The 26,821-nt window shown below is 40.6% G+C and overlaps 1 protein-coding gene across 1 annotated transcript in view; it reads left to right on the plus strand.

The window, feature by feature from the left end:
• Positions 1-26,821, plus strand: part of Piezo2 (piezo type mechanosensitive ion channel component 2) — a 343,119-nt gene that overhangs the window by 107,251 nt on the left and 209,047 nt on the right. The window contains 1 exon segment of the mRNA XM_048363082.1: positions 9,550-9,675. Coding sequence (XP_048219039.1) covers positions 9,550-9,675 — 126 coding nt within the window.

A 26,821-nucleotide genomic window follows, 5' to 3' on the forward strand; every position in this document is an offset into this window, starting at 1 on the left:
CACCAGAGAGCCCCTCAGAAGTCTGGCATATTATATGCAGTCAGCAAGAATTAGAATACATGGGAAATGACTAAGACATGTGCAGCTTCAGGAGCAATTTGGACTCTAGCCAATCGGGGCTAGAGGTCGTCAGGCATCTGTTACCAAGGGTCAAAGCAAAAAGATGTGTGGGAGCCAATCAGCAAATTAAAGATCGGGGCCTCTGCGTAGCCAGAGACAGGCACATTGTAAGCATGGAATTCAGGGACTGAGAAATCTGTCACTGAGTCATGAAATGCCCAGGTGGCCAGGAAGTGAGGCCACTGTGGAGCTCAACGGTGGCTGATAGTGTGAACTGATCCAGACGAGAATGTGCCTTTGCGATCTGCTTTTCTGTTTCTTGCTTGATTAGAAGCAGGGGCCGTAGTATGCTTGCCTGGTTTTCGGTGCAGAAACAAATGCCTTGCTGTGCGTTCAAAGTGACTGCTAGGACTAGCAGACACCTTTCAAGGAAGAAGGAGTCTGACCACTGTGTGGTTGATCTAGCACTATTATTCCTTAAGGAACATTTTTAAATTCAAGGAGCTTGGTGCCCCACAGCAGATGACTCCTGGGAATGCTCTTGGTAGAATGAAAGCCAGGTTTGCTGCTCCTGTACAAGTGGAGCAACCTTATTCTGATAGGAGTTTAAAAAGCCTCAGATTTGGTATTCTTCGGAGTTCTGATTTTCAGATCAGGGACACTCAGCTGGTAAAGCCTGTGAAAACATTCTCCAAATGTGTGAAACTCTGAAGTCTGAAACTCCCCTGATCTTGGGCAGTTTAGATAAAGGATACTCAATGGACTGCATCACCTCTTGGTCTAATACATAGAACGTCTGATGGTGAAGAAGATTTTTACCTGACTTAAGTCTGGCTTAAGCAGATGCAGGGAATGTTTTATATTCATTCGTGTGTGTGTGTGTGTGTGTGTGTGTGTGTATGTGTGTGTGTGTGTGTCTGTGTCTGTGTCTGTGTGTGGGTGTGTGTGTACCAGTCCTGAGGTGGAATTCAGGACCTGGGCACTGTCCCTTAGCACTTTTGCTCAAAGTTGGCATTCTATCACTTGAGCCACAGCTCTCCTTCTGGCTCTTTGTTGATTAATTGGAGATGAGTCTTGTGAATTTGCCTGCCTGGGGCTGGCTTTGAACCATGATCTTCAGATCTCAGCCTCCTGAATAGCTAGGATTAGAGTTATGAGCCACTGGCTCTTTCACATTTTTAGATGTGAATATTCTTTATTCCTCTCTCTAGATCACAGCTGTCTGTTGGTGTGATTTTTGCCCTACAGAAGAACTTCTCTTAGTATTCCTTATAGTTCAGTTCTCTTGGTTAGAGTTGTGCTCAGTCTCTGTTTATTTGTGAAACTATATGTTTGCCTTCATTTTTAAGGAGTGTTTTACTAATAATAGAAGAAAATTTTTTTTGGAAATCTTATCCTCCTGGTTTTAGCACATTGAAATGTGGTTCTATTGCCTTCTGGCTTTCATAATTCTTAATGCTTATCATGGGTCTTGCCGTTGTTCTCTTCTACTTAAGGTATGTTCTTCTGGTATTTTTAACAGTGCTGTCTTTACTTTAGATTTAGCTGGGCTGTATCCAGAGTGATCATTCTTTGTGTTGATTGTGGTAGGATTCTCAGTTCTCCACAGGGGAGAGGTGACTGGCACAGTGAACATCCGAGTGGTAGTGTGCTCAGCTCCCAGTTCTCAGGGCTGTTTCTCAGGTGTTCATACTGGCTAAATTCACTAGGGTGTATAACGTAATTTAGTCTCTGCATATATATTTTATTGTCTAAATATTAAAGGTCTCAGTATTTTTAAAGCTACAAAGTAATGTGAAAAGACAAATGCTTTGCTTTAGCTTTGTAGGTTGAGATGAGTCTCCAGCCTAATAATATACCCAAGTCAAAAATAATAAATAAGTCTGACAAGAGTACATGTTAACATGTATGAAGTAAGGAGTGGTCTGGAAGATCATAGGATGGAGGAATCTGTTTTATAACAGATACAGAGGTGTGAATGCAAGACATCAGTCAATTCTAGATACAATCTTAAGCCCCATGAAATTCAACTTTGAGGAGCCAACTACTGCCTGTTTTCTTCCTTGCTAGATACTGAAAGATCCTGTTTTGTTCAGTCTTTTGTCCTGAGGAAGTTACAGATTTTACAGTATTTCCTAAGAATATGGCTGTCCTAATTAAATCATGCCTTATGAAATTTTTCTGATTACATCCCATTCAACCAATAGTGGTCTTGTGCTTTCTGCTGAGCACTTCTCTGTATGCTGGGAATACAGAGAGAACTATGTATAACAAAATGAATCTTTGAAACCATGAAGCCATCACTTAAAAGAGAGAGACGAGCCTATAAAGTCAGAAAGAGAAATTCAATTTCAGGAAATTATTCTTGCTAGTTTTCTGTAGTAATGGAGACAAATTAATTGAGAAGATGCATTTCCTGTCATGTCGTGGGAAGGAGTTGAGGAGGATTGGGCTCATACATGGAGACTTCCATCACAGATGAGTCACTGTTGGTTTGTCTGTGAGTACAAACAACACACAGAAGGCAATGCTGGCTAGCTAACAGTTGCCTGGTCTGGCACGAGAGGAAAGCCTGGCCTGGGAAGGATAAACACAGTGGATCACAAGGCAGTTCGTCACTGTAACCTGGAGTATAGCACAACTCCTTCTTCCTGGCCAGCTCAATAGTCACCTCATGATCATGAGCAAATACAGGTGAAAAAACTTGCGGAAGACAGCACATGCCCAGCTGTACTAGCAGTCACCCGTGTAACCCTCTGTTGATTAGCAGCTCGGTTGCGACACCCTCAAACAATACTTGGTGCCACCCTCTATGGAGTCTTTCCACCTGACCCACACAAAGCTGAAGGCTTAGGTCCTTCTTGATGTGTGTTCACGCCCGACACGTAGGAAATGCTGAACTAGAGATCAAGAAAGAATAAACAAAAGGGAGAAAAAAAGAGAAAGGCTATGTTATTTTAACCTGTGAGAATGAAGTATAGCAGGATAGAAATTTCTTTCAGCATCCATGTGCGTGATTTCCTAAAGGGATTGCTGGCTCACCCTAAGCAGGAGATAACCTCAATTAACTGCTGAAATTTCCCTCCCACAGGGAATAAGCCTGCCCCTGAGGGAAGTGCTTTCAATAGCCTAATGGTTTTCCTACCCTTTCATTATTCTTTGTAAGTCCCCTGGTACCAAATTTGGCAAACTGGCTTCATAAACAATAAGCAAGTTGATGATTTCTTGTTGTATATGGAAATTGGCACACCTTTGATCATGTGTGTGACTTTCATTGCTTATGGTGTCTTTCTGGTGGATGTTTAAGGGCGTCTCCTGAGTATAAACTACTGTGTTAGAAACATCTGGAGAGTCACTCTTGCCCTCCTTCCTTTGCTTGAAACACAGACAAATAAATGCAAAGAAGATTAAATTTACCCTCAAACTAGAAAGCAATAGCTAACCTAGAAATTGTTTCAAATAATTTCCAGAGGACTGTGAGTTACATTCCAATATCTGTGGAGTAAGCATCGGGGTATAGATGTGACAGAACAGCAGCTCTGAATACACCCAGAGTACAGTCTTGTTTAGAGACATTAGTTTTGCTCCAAATGCGGAAAAAAGAAAGGGAACACATAAGACAGATAACCAGAAAGACATAACCAATCATCAGGACAGGATAAATACTTTGGAGGGCCAGAAATAGAAGAGCAATGCAAAGCAGTGCATAGGCTAGCCTTGGAGGAGGTGGTAGCTCTGTGGCCAGCCTCCTGCCCCATGTTCTGAGTGACAAAAGAGGCTACAATTAGGAGCACTGATTAAAGCACTGGGCTGTGCTACAATTCCCCAGTTTTTAAAGGACACTGGGCAAGAGTTCACCCCTGACTCTTTATGATTTATGGCTTAGGAGAAGCCACGTAGCCATGTGTTATCTCTTCATTTGAATTGGTAACAGAATGTCTTTCTTTTTGGCCAGTGCTGGGGCTTGAACTCTTGGCCTGGGTACTGTCCCTGAGCTCCTTTTGCTCAACACTTGAGCTCTGTCACTTGAGCCACAGCACCACTTCTTTTTTTCCATTGGTTAATTGGAGATAAGAGTCTCATAGACTTTCCTGACTGGGCTGGCTTTGAGCCACGGTCCTGTGATCTCAGCCTCCTGAGTAGCTGGGATTACAAATGTGAGCTACTGGTGCCGAATTATGGCCATTCTTTGGTTGTGTGAGCAGCTTCCAGTACTGGGCCTGACCCCAGGTCTGGGTGCTGTCTGTTAGCTTTCTCACCCAAGACTGGCATCTACCACCTGAGCCACAGTTTAATTCCAGCCTTTTGTTGATTAATTGGTCCAAGGAGGCCTCCTTGCCACCACTGTCCTCAGATCTCAGCCTTTGGAGTATCTAGGATTATAGGCATCAGCCACCATGGTCCACAGAAATGACCATTGTTTTAAGTCACAGTGCTTAAACCGTAACACGTGCTCTGCCTAAAAGCTTCCCATTTGGTCGGCATCTACAGTTAAATTCATTTTGAAATTATAAGAAAGCCCTCAGATTGGAGTCAACTGCCTTTTCTTTTATTGGACCCCAACAGTAATATTGTAGAAAATCCTTCAAATGAAAATCCTTCCTTTCTGTGGTATTTTTTCCTCTACATGTAAGGTATGTATTTTAAGTACCTATTCTGCATAGTACTTCTAAGTTTTCCTAATTAATCTGTAAATAAATTTAAAAAATGTATGTTTGGGATAAAGCAGTAAAGACTTTATGTACAACTAGTACGTTTCAAACTCTGGTTTTGCATCAAATTGACACCAAATGTACAAATTTATCTAAAAACCCATATGGATTGTAATTTTGCTGTTTTATTTTCACGGGAAAGAAAATTGTTAGAAGGCTCAGAACATGCCTTTAAGAGTATCTCTCAGGGATATTGGCACACATTTATTAAGTGGAAAATCTCACAGTTAGCTTAGAAAAGTTGATGCCATCCTCAGAGGCTGATCTTGTTCAGTATGCTGCGAATTAACTGATACATTGCTGTCATTAAACTGGAGTATGTGTGCTTATGTGTATAGGCTTACGTGTGTATGTGTGTATATTTTTCTGCGTGTGTGTATTTGTACTTGTGAATGTGTGTACATATAGATGTGCATGTGCCTGTGGTTTGTATAGAGGTGAGTATGTTTGTATATGTGTATAGGAGTATATATGTGTGTATATGTGCATATTGTATGTATGTAGGTATCTGTATATCTCTGTGTGTACATATATGATATATGTAGTGTGTATTTGTGTGCATTCACATACATGTATACGTTTATGGGTGTGTATGTATGTTATACAACTGTGCATGTGTGTGAAGCAACTTTTTATTTATTTCTGTTGCTCTTCATTTCTGATATTTCCGGCTTTCATTTGGGATAATTTACCTTCAGGTTGAATAACTTAGCTGAGCACTTCTTCTAAAGCAGGTCTTAGTTTCTCCTTTATCTGAGAATGTCTTATTTTTACCTGTATTCCTGAAGGAGGTTTTCACAAGATAGAGAAGTCTGATTTCATAGTTCTTTACTATCATAACTTTATAATATTGTTCCACTGTGTTCTTGTCCTCATGGTTTGTGATTTTTTTCAAATTTAGGTTTGAAATCATTTTCTTCTTGTATGAAATATGATATTTATCACCTATGGCCTTCAAGAGTTTTTATCTTCGATTTTTCAATTGGCCAATTGAAATTAAATTTCTTGAATTTTTATCATCCAGTGTTTTTCATACCATGCTCTTTCAATAATTGACATAAGTAACAGACTTTTGTATATTTTCTGTCACATGTTTAAGGTTCTATTAACTTTTTCCCAGTATTTCCCTCTCAATTCCTCAGGTCCTATTATCAGTTCATATTCAGTGACATTCCTTTGTATTTCCACTATTCTAATGAGCCATCAGGTATATTGTTAGTTTCAGATATTACATTTTCTTTCTGTCTTAAAATTATTTGAGTATTTGTGCTGTTGTTTCAATTTCTCTGATGACAACTGTGACTGTTTTGTATTTTAACACTTTTTATATTGTGGGACATCATTATAATGGAGGTTTGTAATGGAGGTTTTCTTATATTTCCACTGGGAGGGTCTCAGAATTGGCATCTGTTGATTATCTTTTCTCTTGAGCACTGGTTCTTTGTATTTTGAATGATTTGGGATTCTGTTGTGCACACTTGAAATATTTCATTATGAACAGTGGGTCATGCTAAACTTCTCTGAAGAATGTTATTTTTTTCCTGTGGTATTTAGCAGGGAATCAGCCTGCTTACCTTGATGGCGTCAGCTTTGATCATTTTCTGGGTCATGGTTCAAACGTTAAGTCATTTCTCAGATCTTCCTCTCATATTTAGGTGTGCCTTACCTGTGACCTCTTGGGGTAATCTAGGACTTGGGAGGTGTTTGATATCATAGTTCAGTCCTCAATTTTCTTGTAAGAGCTTTAAGACCACACAGTTCCTTTCATGGGGTAGACCAGGATGTGTCCAGGCTGATAACAGAGTTATCAAGCCCCTTTATTCTTCAGTTCTTTGGATTTCCCTCCTGTCTCATTTTGTCAGGTGGACCAGCTTGCATGTGTGCAGTGGGGAGGTAGTTAGATGCCTTCAGGGAGCTCTGCAGTATTGCCTGGCACCTGGGACTGTCCCCAGGGCAGATGCCTCAGTACTGCCTGGCACATGGGGCCAAGCAAGAAAGCGAGTGACCCAAGGAAATGGATGGAAGAGTATATGTGAGTAATCATGCCACTCTTCTAAGTTAATGGGAAGATAGGGTAATGGATCACAGATCACTTCTAATGGCCTGTGGTTACTGCTCATGTTAGAAGTAGCTGTCTCTAGGGCTGGGGATATAGCCTAGTGGCAAGAGTGCCTGCCTCGGATACACGAGGCCCTAGGTTCGATTCCCCAGCACCACATATACAGAAAACGGCCAGAAGCGGCGCTGTGGCTCAAGTGGCAGAGTGCTAGCCTTGAGCGGGAAGAAGCCAGGGACAGTGCTGAGGCCCTGAGTCCAAGGCCCAGGACTGGCCAAAAAAAAAAAAAAAAAAAAAAAAAAAAAAAAAAAAAAAAAAAAAAAAAAAGAAGTAGCTGTCTCTGTGATTGTGCTTACTTACTCAAGTGAAAATTACCTTCTATTCAATAACTTTGATATTATATATACATATATATCCATTCATACATAGAAACTATATGTGTACATGGATATAATAAATAAAAGGCATGTATTGAAATTGAAAATCTTAATGAAAGCAAATTTTATGTTAGTGAAGATGGCTCATTGCACAGGGCTGTCCAAGGGCTGTCTCTTTGCAGAAACATCCGAAAGTCAAGTAAAAAGACAACCAGATTCAAGTTTTCTAAAACCATTAAAATCAGGCACATATTTGCAGAGATCAAGACGAAGCAGAAAACAGGGAAGGTGGAGACAGCAGGAGGGTGGACATTTGTATTTGTCTTTGCTGGGTGCCTACCTTCCCACTGTCAGAGGTTTTCAAGATAGCAGCCCCTATCTCTAGTTTCTGATGTTTGTTCCTGGTTCGAAAGAAAGCAGAGCAGAAGAGGGTGTGTACTGTCAAGTTTGGGGGCTTCCTGAGAGACTGATGCGAAGCCCTTGACTTGGTGACATGTCACTCGGAGCTCACTCTGTTAGGAGAGGGCCAGGCATTTCTTGGAAACATCGTAAAGTGCATGAAGTTTCACAGCAAAAGATCACAACTGAAAGCAGCAATGTCCTAACATTTTAAGAGGACAACTAAAGAGAGTTTCTTGGGAAAGTACACTCAGATGTGCCCTTGTGTGGGGAACTTTAAATTCCAGGTTGGGATGTATGTACTCAGAGGAGATTTGAGAACACACAGAACATTCACTGCTATGTGATTTCTAGTGAAAGCAACAAGTCTCAGTCATTAACATTCGGTTCTTGTATAGTTCCCCCCCCCCCCCCCACACACACATTCTTGTCACACTCCAGAACACAGAGAAATCTCTGTGTAAACACAGAAGAAAATCTGAAAGAATAGCCTTCACATGTAATTGCAGAAGATCCCAATTTAACCCCCATGTGATGGTGATTAGGAAAGCATGCCCCCGTGGGCCAGGTGGCCGTAGCTGGGTGTGCTGGGCTGTGCTCTGACGGCGTTTCCAGAGGCTTTGCCATTGTTAATGGGTAGTTTTAATAGGATGGGATTTTCCCCTCTTCTGTATTCCTACCTTTTCCCTGCTTCCTGAATCTGATTGCTCTGTTTTGTCTTGCCTTTCCTTCCCTACCATGGCACAACAATTCTAAGAGTAACTAATTAAATCTTGCTTTGCAAATGGACATAGAAAAATTTTTCTACAGGTGGTCCAGCGTATAGAAACATGACTGATGCTTTCAGGGTTTTTTTTTTTCCCCCTTATTTCTTCTTCTTCCTGCTTTTTCAGTGTTAGATTTTTTTTTAATGTTGATTTTTGTATCTTGCACCTTTATTGGCTTCATTAGTTCTAGGGTTTTTGTATCTTTTTTTTTTTTACTGGAATCTTAAGGATTCCTCTTTGTGAAATCATAATTTAACTTCTTTGGATCTTTTTTCCATGCCTGATTTTTCTTGCTAAAGTTTTCAGTACCATGTTGAGTAGAATGGCAAGTCTTACACCTGATCTTAGAGGAAATCTTCTATTGAGATGGAGTCTCTCCAACTTTTTTTGGGGGGGGGAGGGCCCTAGGTTGGCCTGAAACAGAGATCCTCTGATCTCAGCTTTGTGAATATCTACAACTATAGATGTTAGCCACTGAATCGAGCTTATAAATATTGTTAACTTAATGACCTGTTTCTTTTGTATCCATTGAGAAAATTGTATATCAGACTGTTAGTGTATGAATTTCACATAGAGATTGATTTATTTCAAACCATACTTGTTTTCTGCAATAAAGTTTATTGTAATTATGATGTAGTTTAACATTTACTATGTTATTTCAGTTGGCCAACAGTATTTTTTTAATTTTTGCCTGTGTTCAGTAAAATTTTCCTATAGTTTTCTCTTCTAGGTTCACTTAATTTCATAATTAAAGCTATCCTAACTTCATAAAATGTTTTAGGCCATTTTCCATTTTCTACGATCTGGAACTACTTTTTATAAGCTGGGGTTATCTGTTCCTTCAAAATTGGTAGCATTTTCTTGTAAAATTTTCTGGATGAGGTTCTTTCTGTGGGCCTGCAATAACAGGTTAACAGGTCATGTAATCGCAGTAATGATGTGTTACATGTAATGTTACTGTGGGTTTTTAACATATGCAGAGCTTACCCAGGTGGAGTAATAGCTGAGGTATGGCTAACATGGCCTGCCTCTTCCAGCGGGTCCATATACTGGAAGACAGAGAAGCGTGTTCTGTGTGGGAGCTGAAGAGGAAGAAGTGAGGGCGGGGTGGGGTGGGGTTGGGGGGATGGCTGGTGATGGCAGGCGCCTCCTTCACTCTCTCCATCCTTCTTCCCCAGGACACACGGGGCGGTTGCTGAAGTCCCTGTGCTTTACCAGCCTCTCCTTCCTGCTGCTGCACATCATTTTCCACATCACACTGGCCAGCCTCGAAGCCCAGCACCGCCTCGCACCTGCCTACAACTGTGAGTGTCTCAACCTCTCTTTATCTTACTCTGCAGGTGGCTCATAAAGCTCTGGGCCATCGTACTCACAGGAATCTGTGATACTCATTATAAAGCGCATGGCAAATTCTGGTGATTTGGCCATTCGGCATGACATAGATATGAATCAAGAAGCTTTGCCCCATAAATTTAGGGCAGAAGAGCAGCTTAAGTAATGGATCTCTAGAGTGCATTGGATATCAGATTCCTAAAAGTTAGTAAAACATTCTCATCAGACCTGATTTGGAAGTGAAGACCAACAGTGCTTGTGTATGTCTGGGATGGTTGTGTGGCCAAAACTCTAGGTGTCAAACTCTCAATCAGCCTTTTTAACTCAAGGTTGGCTTTGACCACTTGAGCCACTCCTCCACTTCTGGCTTTTTGCTGGTTAATTGAAATTGGAATCTCTGTATTTGTCTGCCCAGGCTGGCTTCCAATAGTGATTCTCAGTGCTTAGCCTCCTGAGTAACTAGGATTGTAAATGTGAGCTTCTGGCACCAGCGGCATTTCCTATGTTTTTATGCCAAAAAAAAAAATGGCATAGTACATAGAAGTTCTTTTTCAAATTGAGAATTCTTTTTGGTATTTAGAGGGAAGTAGATATCTTATATCCATTTTATTTTGGATTTATGATCTGAAAATTTCAATATATTTATATTTTGTCTAGATACTGCCTTTCCAAAATAAATCATGGTCCATTTTTGTAGGCTATCTGATTGTCACTTGACAAAACAGAAGCATTTCAAGTAGACCAAATACAATCCATATGTTTTCAGTTAAAACTAAAGAAACCCTGGGGTGTTTGAAATAGACTGTAATAACAGTTTTAACTTGTCAGTTTTTCTTTGAGGAGCCTATTTGTGGGCTGAAAATTTCCTGAACTTTCATAAGCACAAGTACAAGCAATAAGAAGTAAACACGCCCTTCCCTATAAAATAAAACCATCAAAATTCCTCATGGACCAAAGAGTCTTGCTTGAATAAAGTGAGGGGTTCTTTAGTGGAGTATGAATTTCATATTCATAAATTACTCATTGTCCCTCATCACTCACTGCTAACTTTCAGACATCTACGGAGCTGAAGTTAATATTCATTTTTGGTCATTTTATTGAGTTCATAATTCCTTCGGTACCTATGCCTGGCAAGGTATTTCTTATTAAAGATATATAATTTATGGTGTGACTGTTGTTCTTTAAATTGATATATAATTCACATACCATAAAATGGGCCCATTTAAAGTTTACAATTAGGTGTTAGCCTGTGCAGTCAGCCAGAACATGAATTTCAGACCCAATGTACACCTTCAGGGAAGCCCACATTGCGAATACTTGGTTCCTCCCAGCCAGACCTACCAGCCACCAGTACACTTTCCAATTCGGTTAGACACTGCTCTTCTGGATCTTTTGTCTACATAGATGCAGTCTGTAACCATTTGTGTCTGACTTCTTTTACTTTGCATTTTTTTAAACATTCATGATGGATGTATGCTAACTGCATTCCTCTGTATGACTAAATAATATTCAGTTGTTCAAATGTGGCTTTAACATTTGGTAACAGCCAAATATCATCCTACAGCTGCAATTTTGATTTAAAAAAAAAAAAGCATGGTGTTTATGCTGGTGTTGGTGGCCTACTCTGGTAATCCTAAACTATTCAGGAGGATGAGAGGATCACAGTTTGAAGCCATCCTAGACAAGAAGACCAGGAGACACTGATTGCTGATTAGCTAAAAGCCAGAAGCAAGTCTGTGGCTCAAGTAGTAGAGCAGCACCATTAAGCAGAACAACTGAGTCTCACTCTGTGTGGGGCCCTGTGTTTAAGCATTAGTACTGGCACAAAAACAAAACAAAACAAAACAAACATACAAAAACCATGGTTTGATACGGTCATTTTGATTTGAATTCAGGGATAGAGAACGATGATTACATTTGGCCAAGTTCACATGTAGTGCCCAATGCTGACAACAATACTTCGTAGTACTTCTTGATCAAAATGTCTCTAAGGCAACTAAGATCATAGCAACAGACTACAGAACCATAAATCTCACCCAGATTTTTAGCAGAGCCTTTCACACACCAATTCCCCATTAGTAACAGTAGTACCCCATGGAGTACATTACAACTTATCACATTTTTTAAATCTGGGTTTATAAATATAGATCTTGCCCCTTGTCTCAAACAGTTGAGGTGCTGAGGGAAATAGGGAAGGGACTGGGAATGTCCAGACTAGGAAGTGAAATTCATGGCTCTGTCATCTGACTTAGCACAATTGGGCATTCCTACTTTTATGCCCAAGAAGGTTGTCTACAACACTGAAAAAAGTACAATATTAAAGGTTCCAGAAGCATTCCCACCTCTGATTTATAAATGTACCAACTTTGTATATGTTTCTTAACAGATAGAGCAGATATAGTTTTTTAGTAGATAGAGCAGATATAGGGATATAACACATGCAAGCACTTGTACATGCACACACACACACACACACACACACACACACACACACACACATCTGAGGTACCTTGGTTCCTCATCTGGGGACAAGGATTCAAAATACCCAGCTGCTCAGGTGGGACCTGTGTTGACAACCAAAAGTATTTCCCAGGAGTGGAGGGAGGAAGCTGCTCTGTGTAGCAGGGCTGACCTCTCAGCCGCCCTCTCCCGGTCTGCTCTCCCCTTCCCATCTTGTTGGGTTGGAACTGCCTCTCCAAACATCACTTCCTAAACACCATCCCCAAGCCTCTGATAGGAACCATGTCTTTGTGCACAAGTGTTCTCCACTGTTCTTCCTTACTGTCCTACAACTTGAACAAGTCAAAACTGTGCATTCCCTGCCCTCCTCCCTATGTTTCCTTAGGAAAGAACTGCTTTGAACAAATAAGCACCAACTGAATGGAAGTCAACAATCACAGACTTTATTTTTACAAAGTTAAACTCCAATGTGAAGCTTATTTCTAACAAAGTTAAGGTTCCAACTTGAAGATCCAATGTTTCTGATGAAGTAACCAATAACCAAGGGTTAGTTAAACTCTGAATTATATATACATATATATATATATATATATATATATATATATATATAAGAGTTCTTTCTTTTCCGCCCTAAGCACCTTGAAGGTGAATTTATAGACATCATAAATTTCTTCTCAAAAAATCCAATGTTGCCAGAGGAGGGCCTTTGCCAGGTGTTGCAAATGCCGTTTACCTCCGTTTCATGTGTAGCATTAATATTAATGCATTCTTGAAAAGGATCAAAGAGAAGGACAAACAAACTTCAGAGCCTGGCAAACTCGTTCATGTCCTGGATTGACACAGACTAGGTTTTCAGCCTACAGCATTTGTTTAACGATCGAATTGTATAAACTCCTGTAAGTCCTGGGAGGGTGGGTAATGGAAACACCAGCTTTTCATTTAGAGTTGACTTCACCTTACTGCTGGGATCATTTCTCCACTGTTAGAGTTAGGATTTTACCATCAGAGTTGTAAACACCAATTAATTCAATAGCCTCAATTTCAAAGCTCATCCTTTTGTGGCATCTAGGATACGGTATAAATTAGCATTGTTTACTAGCAGCTCATGCCTGGAATCCCACTCAGGAGGCTGAGAGTTGAGGACCATGGTTTGAAGCCAGGCAGGACAGAAAAGAACATGAGATTCTTATCTCTAATAAATTAGTAAAAAACAAGAACAGAAACAAACAAACAAAAAAAGAAACAGAAGCGATCAAACAAAAGAAAAAAGCTCAAGTGGGAGAGTGCCAACCTACACAAAAAAAGCCAAAGGAGCACAAGACCCTGAGTTCAAGCCCCAGTACCAATACACATACACTTTAAAAAAATGGTTTCCTCTATGTTCAAGATTTTTGTAATGGAAAGAAAGAAAATAACCAAAACAAGTAGTTTTAGTTTCAAGACCACCAAGTGCTCATTTAAATATTTATATGTGTTTCATTTTGTTTTCCTAATGACTCCTTTCTCAATTTAAAACTTCTAGGCCCACCACCCTGATAGCAAAAGCTCCTACCATCTCTTGGGAATCCAAGCCCCGTGTTTTGGGATAGCATTTTAAATACAACCATCGTAAGATTCTGTTCCCCTGGAGTCTTGTGACTATTAACTGGCAGCAGTGATGGGCTTTTTTTTTCAAGCCACCCTGTTTAGTTTTTGACTGGCTGGCAGGTTTGTTAAAGGTGCCATTGTGTAGGACTGAAACTTAACACTCCCTCCCCCTTCCCACGTGCTTTATTTCGAGATCAGCGTTCTTCTAGTAAGCGAGGAGTCCAGGGAGCGGGGGAGACCTCTGTAAATTTTGCTCAGAAGTGTAGTGCCACTAACTAAAATATTTTCATTCCATCAAAACTATGCTACTTAAATAAATGTGAACCTGGTTTCAATTATGTCATTACAAATTGCACAGAAGTCCTCTGTCTGACTCCTTCGTAGATGTGTGGCCTGTGAGCAGCACTTCAGGGAGAGTCGAGATTCTTTTTGTGCCTGTGTGTGCCAATTCCGGGGCTTGAACTCTGGGCCTAAGCTCTGTCCCTGAGCCTCTGTGCTCAAGGCCAGCACTCTACTACTTACTTTTTGGGGGTTCTTTTTTGGTTTGCTTTGTTTATTTTTCAGATAGAATCTTTCGTTTTTGACCAAGGCCGGTTTCGGCCTCGAATCCTTCTACCCGGGCTTCCTGCCTATCTGGGATTATACACATCTACCACACACCTGACTTACCTGTTGAGGTGGGTTTCATTTGTCAAAAAGTCGTGCTAATCTTCAAAAGTCTTTAACTGGGAGAGAATGAAGGAAGCAGTGACATTGTCCAGAAGGAATTGTGCTTTTTTACTGTAAACACTTTGTACATCACTTCTACAATAACAAGAATTTTTTTAAAGTTTTGCTTTTTCCAAAAGTCTTGCTACCTTTGTGCTCTAGTTGACCTGGAAACACAATCCTCCCATCTACATCTCCTGGGTATCTGGGATTAAAGGAATGACCACTATGCTTGGCCTAAGATCTTTCAATCTCATTCTGTGTGTGTGTGTGTGTGTGTGTGTGTGTGTGTGTGTGTGTGTGTGTGTGTGTGTGAGAGAGAGAGAGAGAAAGAGAGAGAGAAAACTAAAAGAGAGTATGATACTGAGGATAGAACCCAGTGCCTCACAAATGCTAGGCAAGCACTACACCGCTGAGTTATTTCCAGCTCCCGAGTTGGGATTGGAATATTAATCATCAATCTGTTAGAGGTACTTCTCAATAAAACAATTTTTTAAAATCCTGGACTGGCCAAGTGCCCTGGCTCATGTCTGTGAGCCAAGTAAGGTAGAGCTTGGGAAGACTGGAGTTCCAGGACAGCCTGGACAAAAAGTTAGCAAGACCTCATGTCAACTAAAAGCCAGATGGAGTGGCACATCCCACTTTTCCCAGCTATGATACAGGAGGACCGAAATCCAGAAATCTAACACCCTGGCTGAAAAGTAATTCAACCAGAAAAGAGTGTGGTTCGAGTGGTAGTGCATGCATCTGCCTAGCAAGGGTGAGGATCTGAGTTCAAACCTCAATGCTGCCCAAAGCAAAAGGAAAACAACACCTGGATCCAGTTTTGTTTCTTCCCCAGGCTCCCTCCACAGGGGCTGGGGCAGCACAGCTGACTTGCTCTGAACTCAGGTCCTCTAAGGTCAGGTAGGTCGTGGATGTTCTGTCATGTGTGGTGGGGTAGATAAGCCTGCAGTCCTGCTTCCTTCAGCCCCTGATATCCAAAGCAAATTGATTTCTCAATCAGTGAATTCACATTGGTACTCACCAGCCTAGATCAAGTCTGGTGTTCTGTGGAGAGGGTAAAACAAGCACGGTAAAGACAAATTTATGTTAAGTAGATTCTGGATGGAAGCAAGGGATGAAAGAGAGCTGTTAGGAACTCACATTGATGGAGTTGCTGTTCCTGGAATAACAAGTAGTTGTTTTCACCGTTAAGAGCCAGACACAGCCAAGAGGGCAAGCTGAGTTCTGCATCATGTGGAAGGGAAGGGAAGGGAAGGGAAGGGAAGGGATGGCTTAGGATGAATCCTTGGAGGAGTGGTCATGCCGATGTTCATGCCTTCCCCAGTAGAGTAGCTCAGCCAGTGAGAAGTCCTTGAATGATTTAATGTTGCATAGTAGGTGACTCTGAGCTAGACACTCGTCTCTCCGACCCAGTTTCTACCACTCAAGTATAAGATACAAATAACCATCACCATCACATAGGTTGTGGTGAAGATTCAGTTAGTTCAGCCAGGTCCCTAGAACCATCTCTGGTTCATGAGTGCTCAAGGAGTATAACCTGCTGCTGCTGCTGTTGTTGTTGCTATTGTTACAGAAGTTTTTTATTTCATACTCAAGGTCATATACCTTGAAGAAAGAACTAGAAATCTCTGGGATCTCTCATAGGTCCTGGGGCTGTGACATTGGTGCTGAGCTAGATAGCTGAAGCTTTTATGGTCATCATCCTATTCTCTCATTGACTTGAAAGTTTGTCAATGCAGAGGAACTAATATGGTATATTATATTATATGGTATAGTATATTACTGTTTCTGCAATTTCTGTTATGCAGAATTCTAAGCATGTTGGTAACTCAAGGAGCTATCATTTTGTAACTAACACTGCCTATATTCTCTAATGTATTAAAATAGATATGTCTTAATTACTCTGTGTCTTTAAAAAAGTGGCTTTGTTATCTTAATATGGGGGGGGTGGTGAGTCTAGAGGCAGAAAGTGTCTCACATTAGATCCCTTGATTAGCTAGCAACAAATCCAGAATTCAAGTCAGGTCTCCTGTCCAATTTTCCTCCAAATATGCCCTGCACACTGGTGAGCTTCCTGAGGAACTTTTTATGGAGAAGTCAGGCTCTGGCTGCTTAGATTTTGATGAGTAATGAGATGAAGATGCACAAAGTTTGCAGATTGTGCTCAGTAAGATGATAGTTAATATAAGAGGATAGTTAATATGTTATACTAACTCTAAATTAATAGTTGCTTTGCTTGGAAGACAGTACTGACCTTTAACAGTACCTTTGTCCTTAAGAGCTAGTCGCAATGGGGAGACATGGTTCAAAAAGAACTGTAATCACTACCTGATTCATATAACTGTAACCCCTCTGTATATCACCTCTACAATAACAATAAAAAAGAATTCGTCACAGGGACTCAGCTATACACCTGATGAGCTGAATACATTTCCCAGACCTCTTGATCCCACCTCTCCTGTCACCTCCCTTCAAGTGGGGCCAGCCACACCCTCTGTCAACATGCTCACAACTCCCATCTTTTGGTCTCGGATCTGTATATGTAAAGCCTGAAAACCCAGAGACAGATTTTTCCGGAAGCTATGTCAGCCAGTAAGTCAGTAAGAATAGATATTCTACCTTTGGGTGTATAGAAATCTCCCGCAGATCTTGTATCCTGAGGCTGTTTTAAAATGAAACACACCCAGTTGAGTGTTCTCTCTATACAATAGTTGTCCCAGTACTGGGGAGAGTTATGATGTCACATCTAAGTAGTCCCTCACTCTCTGCTCTTGGCTCTGCCTGGCCTTTGCCCCCTCTTTCCCAGTGGGATGTCTCACCAAGTGTGGTAGTTGGAGCCCTGTTCTGGGAAATGCCACGGTATGGGTAAGACGTGTTTCCCATAGGCTCGTGGAGTTGGAAGCTTCCTTACCAGCTGTGGGCTTTGGGGAAGTGACTGTATTCTGAAGGCTGTGATGTAATGAAGGGTGGTCCTCGGGGACTCGTAACGGGGTGATGCAGTTGGGAGGTGGTGCAGTGGTTGGGGGGCATCGTTGAGGAAGTCATCCCTCAGGGTGTCCTCTGGAATGTACATCTTGGCTTCCTTGTTTCTTTCTCTTCTCTCTGCTCCTGGCTGCAAGGAGTGGTGAGCGACTTCGCTTCGCCAGCCTGTCCTGTGCGGCCTCACCAGGGAGCCCGCAAGTGTGGGCTGAAAGTGTCGGCCAGGATATACCTTCTCCTTGTATACTTCAAATGTCACGGTGACAGAAAGTCTGACTCACGGACTGGCATTCCTCACATTAGCTGAAGCTTTGGGTTCATGTGGATCTTTCATTACCAGAAACACCAAATCCACTTCTTGTGAGAGTCTGTCTGTAGTCCTTTGGAAGCAGAGAGGGAGAGAGGGATGCCACCTCGGATCTGTGATCTGTATTCTGATCGGGCAGAGCAGAGGTCTCAGCGAAAGCTTCATTGGCTCATCCATCTCATCCCTGGCAAGGTGTCCCCCTGGTATATATGGGAGGCTTCACTGGTTCTTTGCTTCCTTTACTCTTGCTTCTACCTTAGTGCATCTCGCACCAGTTTGTGTGTGTGTGTATGTAGCTCTAGGTGTGGGCATGTGTGTACACATGTGGGCACCTGATGGATACATAGGCATGTGCATGTACACCTGTGTGAGTGCATGTGCATGAGTGATAAACATCTTTTCCATCCTAGGTTTTGCTCTGAATCCGTAAAGGTAATAGTCTCTACGGACAATTGGTCACTCTGTGCTAGGCATATTTTATTGATAATTCCTCAATTCCATAGAGCAGTCTGGCCACATGCTCTACATGTTACTGTTGCAGCAGCATAGCAGATGAGTCCTATTGTTAGTTTTGTTACAAAAGGAGAACTGGGACAGAAGGAGTGGTAGCCTGGGGAACCTGTAGGAGGGCTGGGTAGGGAAGTCACTGTAGGGCAGCATTCCTGGGCTTCTCCCCGCTCCGTGGCTGTCACCTCCAGCCCCCCACTTCCAGTTCCCCATACTCTGCCTCCCTTCCACCTCTGCTGACAGTTTCCCTGACAGTCTGCATTCACCCACACCTCCCAGTTACACTTGACCCACCCATAATGCCCCCCCACTTCCTCCTAGAAGCCTGGGCCAAGCCCCCAGGCAAATGAGAGCACGTGTCTGTCTCCTCTAATGCTTGAAAGCTTGGCCATGGGCCCTGCCGTTAGGGGATACTAGTGCTGACTTTTGCTGTCCTCCCATTTGAAGATATCCAATTGGGGGCTGGGACGCGAATGTTTTCTGTGTTTTGGTCAGGTGAGCACGTGCCGGAGTGGCTGATAGACAGTATCCTGCTCGGTAAGTGTTGGAAGGGTGAATTACAGAATTAAGAGAAACCAAAAAGTAAAAGAAGCTGTGGAAAGGTGCAGTTCGAGAGCTCTCCTGTTTTGTTGATGGGAAGTTCCAGGCGCTTCTACACCCAGGCTTCTGTTCTAGCTGAGCAGGGACAGCCACAGGGTGACAGTCCCCTCCCCAGACACCGCCCTCCTCTCTGTGCTCAGGGGGTTCACACCAAAGATTTCCTTCTCAGGGTCTCCCGCTTCTCCTTCATGAGGAAATTAGGAGCGTGTGTTTTTCATTAAATCATTTTTCATTAAAAATAAGTATCAAAGAGATATGCATGCATTACCTGAATTGTGAAATGGTAGCCCCTCTGTACAGTACCTTCATAATAACAATAGCATTATATTTTTAAAAATTGCAATAGCAGTACTCACAAGACAATATGTTAGGAATTAACTGTACTACTGGGGGGTGGGAGAAAAATGAGGGAGGGATAATAAGTATGATAAGAAATGTACTCACTACCTTGCGTATGTAATTGTTACCCCTCTATACACACCTTGATAATAAGATTAAATTAAAGAAATTGCTCCTCAAAGTTGGGTGCTAGTGACTAATACTTGTAATCCCAGCTACTCACGAGACTGAGACCTGAGGATCAGTGTTTGAAGCCAGCCCAGGCAGAAAAATCTATGAGACTCTTATCTCCAATTAACCTGCAAAAAGCCGGAAGTGGAAGTATGGCTCAAGTCGTAGAGGATCAGCCCTGAGTGAAAAAGCCAAAGAAGAACACAAGGCCCTGAGTTCAGTCCCCTGTACTAGCAAAATAATGATAATAATAATTATAATAACAATTGCTTTTCAAATAAAGTTACATAGTAATTATTCTCTTTGCAAAAGGAAATGTGAATTGCTTCTTGGATTTGGGGGAAATTAAAGGTGTAAAATGTTAAAGCAAAACTGAGATTAGAAATGAAAAGGGAAGGAAAGAGAAGGAGTCTTGGAGGAGCCTTCCAAGGAGCCCTAATGCGGCCAGGGGCCTCCAGCTCATCCCCTGCGTCCTGCCCACCAGTCTTTGCTGGAAGATAAATCACAGAGCTCAGAGTCTTAAAATGATTTGGGATTGATTTTGTTTGCTTAAATAACAACCTCCCTAACCTCAGTTTCATGATGCAGCATTTCTTGTGTAAATTATTTACAATAAAAGCACTAACCCAAGTCTGTGTGGTATAGGAGTAAACTCAACCTCAAATTATACACATAAAGCTCTCACTGTATGTTTCCCATTTACTGTAAAATGAAGAGCATCTCAAGGGTGTGCCAGAAGCAACAGAATTAAGCTGAGTATTGTGGTGATATACCAGAAAATATTCACTGGATAGCACAAGTTGAGTTATGTATCATATTTACATATAAAACTGGTATTTTAGGACTTATATAACTTCAATTATTTCACAAATTAAGACCATTTTTTTTCCCAAACAGAAGTTTGAATTTGAGCAAATTGTCTTGATTTTGAGTATTAAGTATAAATTTTAGGGGGCCAGGCCTAGGGGTGCACACCTGTAATCCTAACTTAGTTGAAGGCATAGAGGTGCATGGTGCCAGCTTAAATTTAGAGATACCCTGAGGTGGTGTTTGTTGAAAAGTTCTGCTGGTTCTCATAAAATGTGTCCATTAAAATTATATTTAAATTATTTTAGCTGGGTGCTGGTGACCTACAACTGTAACCCTAGCTACTTGAGGGTTGATCCCCAGAGGATCTAGGTTTAAGGCTAGCCAGGCAGGAAAATTCACAAGACCACCTCTGCTCGTGGGGAGAGGAGAGGAAGTGGCACCACTCTGTAATCTTAGCTCTGCGGAAGCTGAAATTGGGAGAACTGGAGTGCCAGGCCACAACCCGGGCAGAAACATCTGCAAGGCTCTTGAATATATTGAAGGTGGACAGAGTGGTGTGCCCAGATGCAGTCAGCGGGAGGAAGGTACACATGGCTGCTCTGCACACCGACGGTGGCTCAGGTGTGCACCTCCGTGAGAAGTCGCAGCACAATTTGTCATAGCTAAAATATGGAATCAACCCAGATGCCCCTCAGTAGACAAGTGGGTCGGGAAAATGTGGTATATATACACAATGGAATTCTATGCCTCTATCAGAAAGAATGACATTGCCCCATTTGTCAGGAAATGGAAGGACTTGGAAAAAAATTATACTAAGTGAAGTGAGCCAGACCCAAAGAAACATGGACTCTCTGGTCTTCCTCATAGGGAATAATTAGCACAGGTTTAGGCTAGTCACAGCAGAGGATCACAAGAGCCCAATAGCTATGCCCCTATGAATGCATAAGATAATGCTAAGTGAAATGAACTCCATGTTATGGAAGCGAGTGATATATCACTGTTGTAACTAATTTCAACGTGCTATGTGAAACTGTAGCTTCTATTGTTGATGCTCCTCTTGTATCCCCTTGCTGTGGTTGTACCCGCACTATCACTGTATCTCATCTGAGTACCCTGGATACTGTATATACTGCTATTAGAACTAGGAAAGTGAAAGGGAATATCAAAATCGAGAGACACAGGATAAAAAGATAAACGACTCCAAAAGCAATACTTGCAAAACCGTTTGGTGTAAACCAACTGAACAACTCATGAGGGGAGAAGAAGAGAGGGAGGGGAAGTGGGGAAATGAGGGAGGAGTTAACAAACAGTACAAGAAATGTACCATGTCCTTATATATGAAATTGTAACCTCTCTGTACATCACTTTGACAAGAAATAAGAAAAAAAATTACCAAAAGAAAAGAAAAGAGCTATACATTGAAAAAAAAACAGTTAAGATCCAATCCCCAGACTAGCCAGTGCGGAGCTAAGGTGGAGATGTGGCTCCAGTGTGGGCCTTGCAGTGGAAGCGCTCACTTCAGATCCGCTATCATCCAATGAATGATCTGACTGCCTTTCTGCCTCACATACATGGTTAATGAGTTTTTGAGCAGCTGTTGCAATAAAACCTTAATGTTGAAAGTACATACTCACCAGTTTGGCCATTTAGGATTCTATCATTTCAGTAAAAAGATGGAAAGCAGTTTCGTTTCTGTAAGACCACATTCAGAGTCTCCTGACTGCAAATATCCCAAAGTGGATGGATAGAAAGCTCTATCTATGCTTTCTTGTTTGGTCATCATACATTAGATGTACTTTGCCGCATGCCTATGTGCAAGTAATATGTATCAATTTTCTGGACTCTAAAAATATTATGAAAAGCGACATGCACTCTTAGACGTGTAAGCATATAGTATGTACATTAAACTGAATATTTCCTGAAACTAAAAACATGGCAGTTTTAAATTATTCAGGAAACAGTGTCCATGACATAAAAAAAACCATCACTATTTTAAATTATTACATTTAAGTATTTGGAGTGAAATAAACATTTATAACATGAAATACTTTGTGATGAGATAAAAGTCTTTACCTTTTATATGCTTTTTTCTCTTGTGCTGCTTGAATTCAAAGCCTCACATTTTCACTTGACTTTTTCATTCAAGGCTGGAGCTCTACCAGTTGAACCACACCTTCACTTCTTTGTGTGTGTGTGTGTTTCATGGACTTTTCTATCTACCATAGAATCTTGGTCCTTAGATCTCAGCCTCCTGAGTAGAGATGATTACAGGTCCGAGCCATCAGTATCCAGCCTAGCTTCCTTTATTAAAGGTATGGCACCCAAAGAAACATGGACTCTGTGGTCTCCCTTATTGGGAATAATTAGTACAGGTTTAGGCAAGTCATAGCAGAGCATCACAAGGCCCAATAGCTATACCCTTATGAACACATAAGATGATGCTAAGTGAAATGAACTCCATGTTATGGAAACAATTGATATATCACAGTTGTAACTACTTTCAATGTCCCATCTGTATCTGTAGCTTCTATTATTGATGATGTTCTTGTATCACCTTCCAGTGGTTGTACCTACACTATCTCTGTAATCTTACCTGAGTATTTTGGAAACCGTGTATACTGGTATTAGAAGTAGGAAATTGAAAGGGAATACCAAAATTGAGAGACACAGGGTAAAAAAAGACAAACAACTACAAAAGCAATGCTTGCCAAACTGTTTGGTGTAAGTGAACTGAACACCTCACGGGGGGAAAGGGAAAAGGGGAAAAGAGAGGAGGGTATGAGGGACAGGGTAACAAACAGTACAAGAAATGTATCCAATGCCTAACATATGAAACTGTAACCTCTCTGTATATCAGTTTGATAATAAAAATTTGAAGAAAAAAAAAGAAAACTTATAGGAACAATTCTGCTGCTACTTGTGTGGATCTGAGATTATGCGTTCAGTTTATGCTTTCATATCATAGAGGGACTGAGTCAATAAAATGCTTTGCACAGTGTTAAAAAAATTAAAGGTATGGCAGATGAATACTTTTTACACTAGTTATATTTTTCTTTTACAGTGCTAGGGATTAAGCCTAGGGCCTTTTTCCTGCTAAGCAAGCTCTTCAGAACTACACCCCTGACTCTTTGCATTTTGTTTTTGAGATATTTTGTTAACTTTGCCAAACTGGTCTCAAATTTTTGATCCTCTGGCTTCTGCCTCTTCAATAGATGGGATTACAGGAGTGCACCAACATGCTCCACTCAACGGCCATCATTTACATCAAAGATTCTTGTCTAAGTCTGAAAACTTTCTTTTTTTACTGTGAAGATTTTGGAAATGAAACAAGAAAATTTCATTTTCCATTCAGGAGAACTATTCTAATCAGTTGTACACATGGGTCAAATTTGAATCCATGTGCTAGCAAAATACGTCTTACTAAGGAACATTTTCCTAATAAGACTGGATCTTGGAAGTGGAGGTTTGGCTCCGATGGTAGAGTATCAGCCTTTAGTGAAAAAGCTGAGTAAGAGTATGAGTACCCGAGTTCAAGCCCTAGTACACACAGACACACACACACACACACACACACACACACACACACACACACACACACCCCCTAAATTATTAGCAAATAATTTGTTGACAAAATCTATTGGATAATATTGTATGGCATTTCTCTGTGTTAGTCACAAGCATTGTCAAGAGTAACTGCCATTCATTGTACTCTTAGAATTATTATTTACTTTTTACTTTGTGTCATGGCAGTAAATATTCTCAATAATGATGCAACTTTTAGATATACTCTGCCTTAGTAACTATGAGTAAGCTTTATATTCAGTAATAGAATTCTCACAGAGCTGCTAGTTTTAGTTGTTTTAAAGTTAGAATGCCAAAATTCATACCCTAGAGTAGAATATATTTTTATGGTCTTAGCATATTTTAAATTACAGACTATCTTAAATATATACAAAATGTTTTGTTTCTATTAGCATGAAACTATAGAAGGTTGTTTTTTGTTTTCCTTCATGGTGCTAAGGATTGAATTCAGGGCCCAGAATTCGCTACATAGGCACACTACCAATTGAGCCATGCCTCCAACCGAGCCCTTTAGGTTGATTATCTTCAAAGTATGTCTCAATTTATGTGTGGGCTGACTTGAACTGTGATTCACCTCCTTCGCTTCCCCATGTCATTGGGGATAATGGTATGTGCCATTGCTTGAGGTGGAGTTCATGAACTAGTATTTGCCTGAGCTGACCTCAAATTACAGTCCCCCAGTCTCCTACTTCCCATGTAGCTAGAATTGCTGGCTTGAACCATCATGTCTGGATAATATTTATTAAGGATGATGTGATGTTTCAATCTATGGATACGTTGGCAAAAAAATTGCTCAAAGTAATGAACATATGTCTCTTCACTACACTATGTATTGTGGTGAGAAATGTTAACTTTTGTTCTTTAGTAAGTACTAGACATATAGTACATTATTATTACCTCAGTCACCATTCATTATATGTCTAAAATTTGCCCTTTGATATAACTGAAAGTTTACATCCTCTGGTCAGAGTCTTATATTTCTTTATCCCTTTCCACTCTACCTCCATTCTTGTTTCTATGAGATCAACTTTTTATATCCCACATATGATGAGATTATCTAGTTTTATCTTTCTGTCTGGTTTATTTTATGAAGTATAATGTCCTTCAAACCCATTCATATTGTCTCAACCGAGAATTGCTTTCTATTGAGACTAAGTAGCATTGCCACAGTGTTCTTTATCTGGCCATCCTTTGCTTTGCATTTAGGGTGCTATTATGAATTATGCTGAAATGAGCATAAGAGTGCAGATATTTGTTTGGCATACCACTATTAATGCTTTCATAAATCCTTTGGCCATTTGACTCTTCCGAGAGATAGCTTTATATACTTTGATCATGTTTATCCAGGGACATATGGATACATCTTGCTACTGAGTAACTGAGTAATGTGTTTCTTACATATTTTGGATATTAGCCCTTATTAATTGCAATATTTTCTCCCATCTCTCAGGCTTTTTTTTTACTTGTTGGTTGTTTCTTTGTATTAGTAGATTATTCGAGGTAGAATGATTATTTTAGCAAACTTTAATTCTTCCAATCTGTGAACATGGAATATCTCCATTGTTTAAATGAAATATATGTTCTTCCATATTTTAATCAATGTTTTGTAGTTTTCAGTGTATAGATCATTATCCTCTTTGGTTAACTTCATTTCTAAGCATTTCATTTTTTATTCTATTTTGAAATGAGCTTCTTAATTTCTTTCTCAGATAATACATTGTTTGTGAAAGGCCACTGAGTTTTGAGGGTTGGTTTTATAATATACAACTTAATGGATATTATTATTAGATGCTGGGATAAACTAAAAATCATTGAACTAGATCATAATAAGATGAATTAGTTAGAAATTCATTCCTAGGCACTAGAGTCAATCAGAGCCTCATTCATAATTCTTTGAGATATAATGGAAACAATATTTTAAAAGAGAAAGCCTTACCCTTTCCACCACCAGTACCAAGAAAGGATATCAAACAATCATGGAAAATATCCCTCAGGTTTATTGAGTCACTCTCTGGAAAATATTTAGCTGGCATTCATCATGTAGTGGGGCTCTTTCCAGATGTAGGTAAAATAGTAGATTAGAAGCATCCACAATAAAAACAAATAGAGGGTAGATGAATGAAGAGGAGAAGGGGGTAGAGTCCAGCCAAAAATTCAATGTATATCCTACAAAATTAATAAATGCTTGGGAAAGGGTAAGTTGGGAGGGATGCTTTGGAATGTTAAAAAAAGAGTGATGTTGCTCAAGATGCTTTGTACTCATAAATTTCTTTGTTTAATGGCAACTCCTTTGAACAACTACCTAAAGAAAATAAAAATAATTTAAAAGAAAAACAAATATAAGGACTAGAGCATGAGTCAGGTGGTAGAGTGCCAGCCTTTGAATGAAAGCATCAGATCTTCAATTCAAGATCTGGTCTTGGAAAAATAAATATACATCTCTGCTATCAAAGAGCTAATGTTCTGTCATGTTGTGGATATATAGACAGTTACACTTTACATATTTTGAAGGCAATAGTAACTAATAAAATATTAATTCAGACTAGTAGAAAAGAAATAGTAAGGTTACCTACAACTATAGGTTTTTATAGGAAGGCTGTGGAAAAACAAAGAGCAAAACCAAGACCTCAACACACAGATCTTCACAACTACTGGTCTTGTTAAGCCCCTCTCAATCACACACAACCACCCTTGATCACACAGCCCCTCTCGAACACACAGAGACCCTCTCCATCACCCACAGCCACCTGCGATCACGCACCGCATTTACGTGTCATTGCGTTTCATTTACTTGCAAAGCACATGCTCTGTGGAGCTCTCCATACTGGATGGAATGTTCCAGATGGAAGGAAGGCACTGAGATAGAGTACTGCTCTTCTGGTTACTGTGTGTTCACATCTTTTTCACAATACGATCCCCCAAAAACAGACACGGGAAGAATCCAGTCCAGGTTCACACTGGAGACAATTCAGTGGTTTCCTTCTCCATTATCCTTTTTCCTTCCAGAGCACCATCACCATCTCTCTTCTCCAAGGCCTTTCTGTCAGTAAGTATTCATGTTG

The sequence above is a fragment of the Perognathus longimembris genome, chromosome 15 (genome assembly GCF_023159225.1).
Source record: "Perognathus longimembris pacificus isolate PPM17 chromosome 15, ASM2315922v1, whole genome shotgun sequence".
NCBI classification, from domain to species: Eukaryota; Metazoa; Chordata; class Mammalia; order Rodentia; family Heteromyidae; genus Perognathus; species Perognathus longimembris.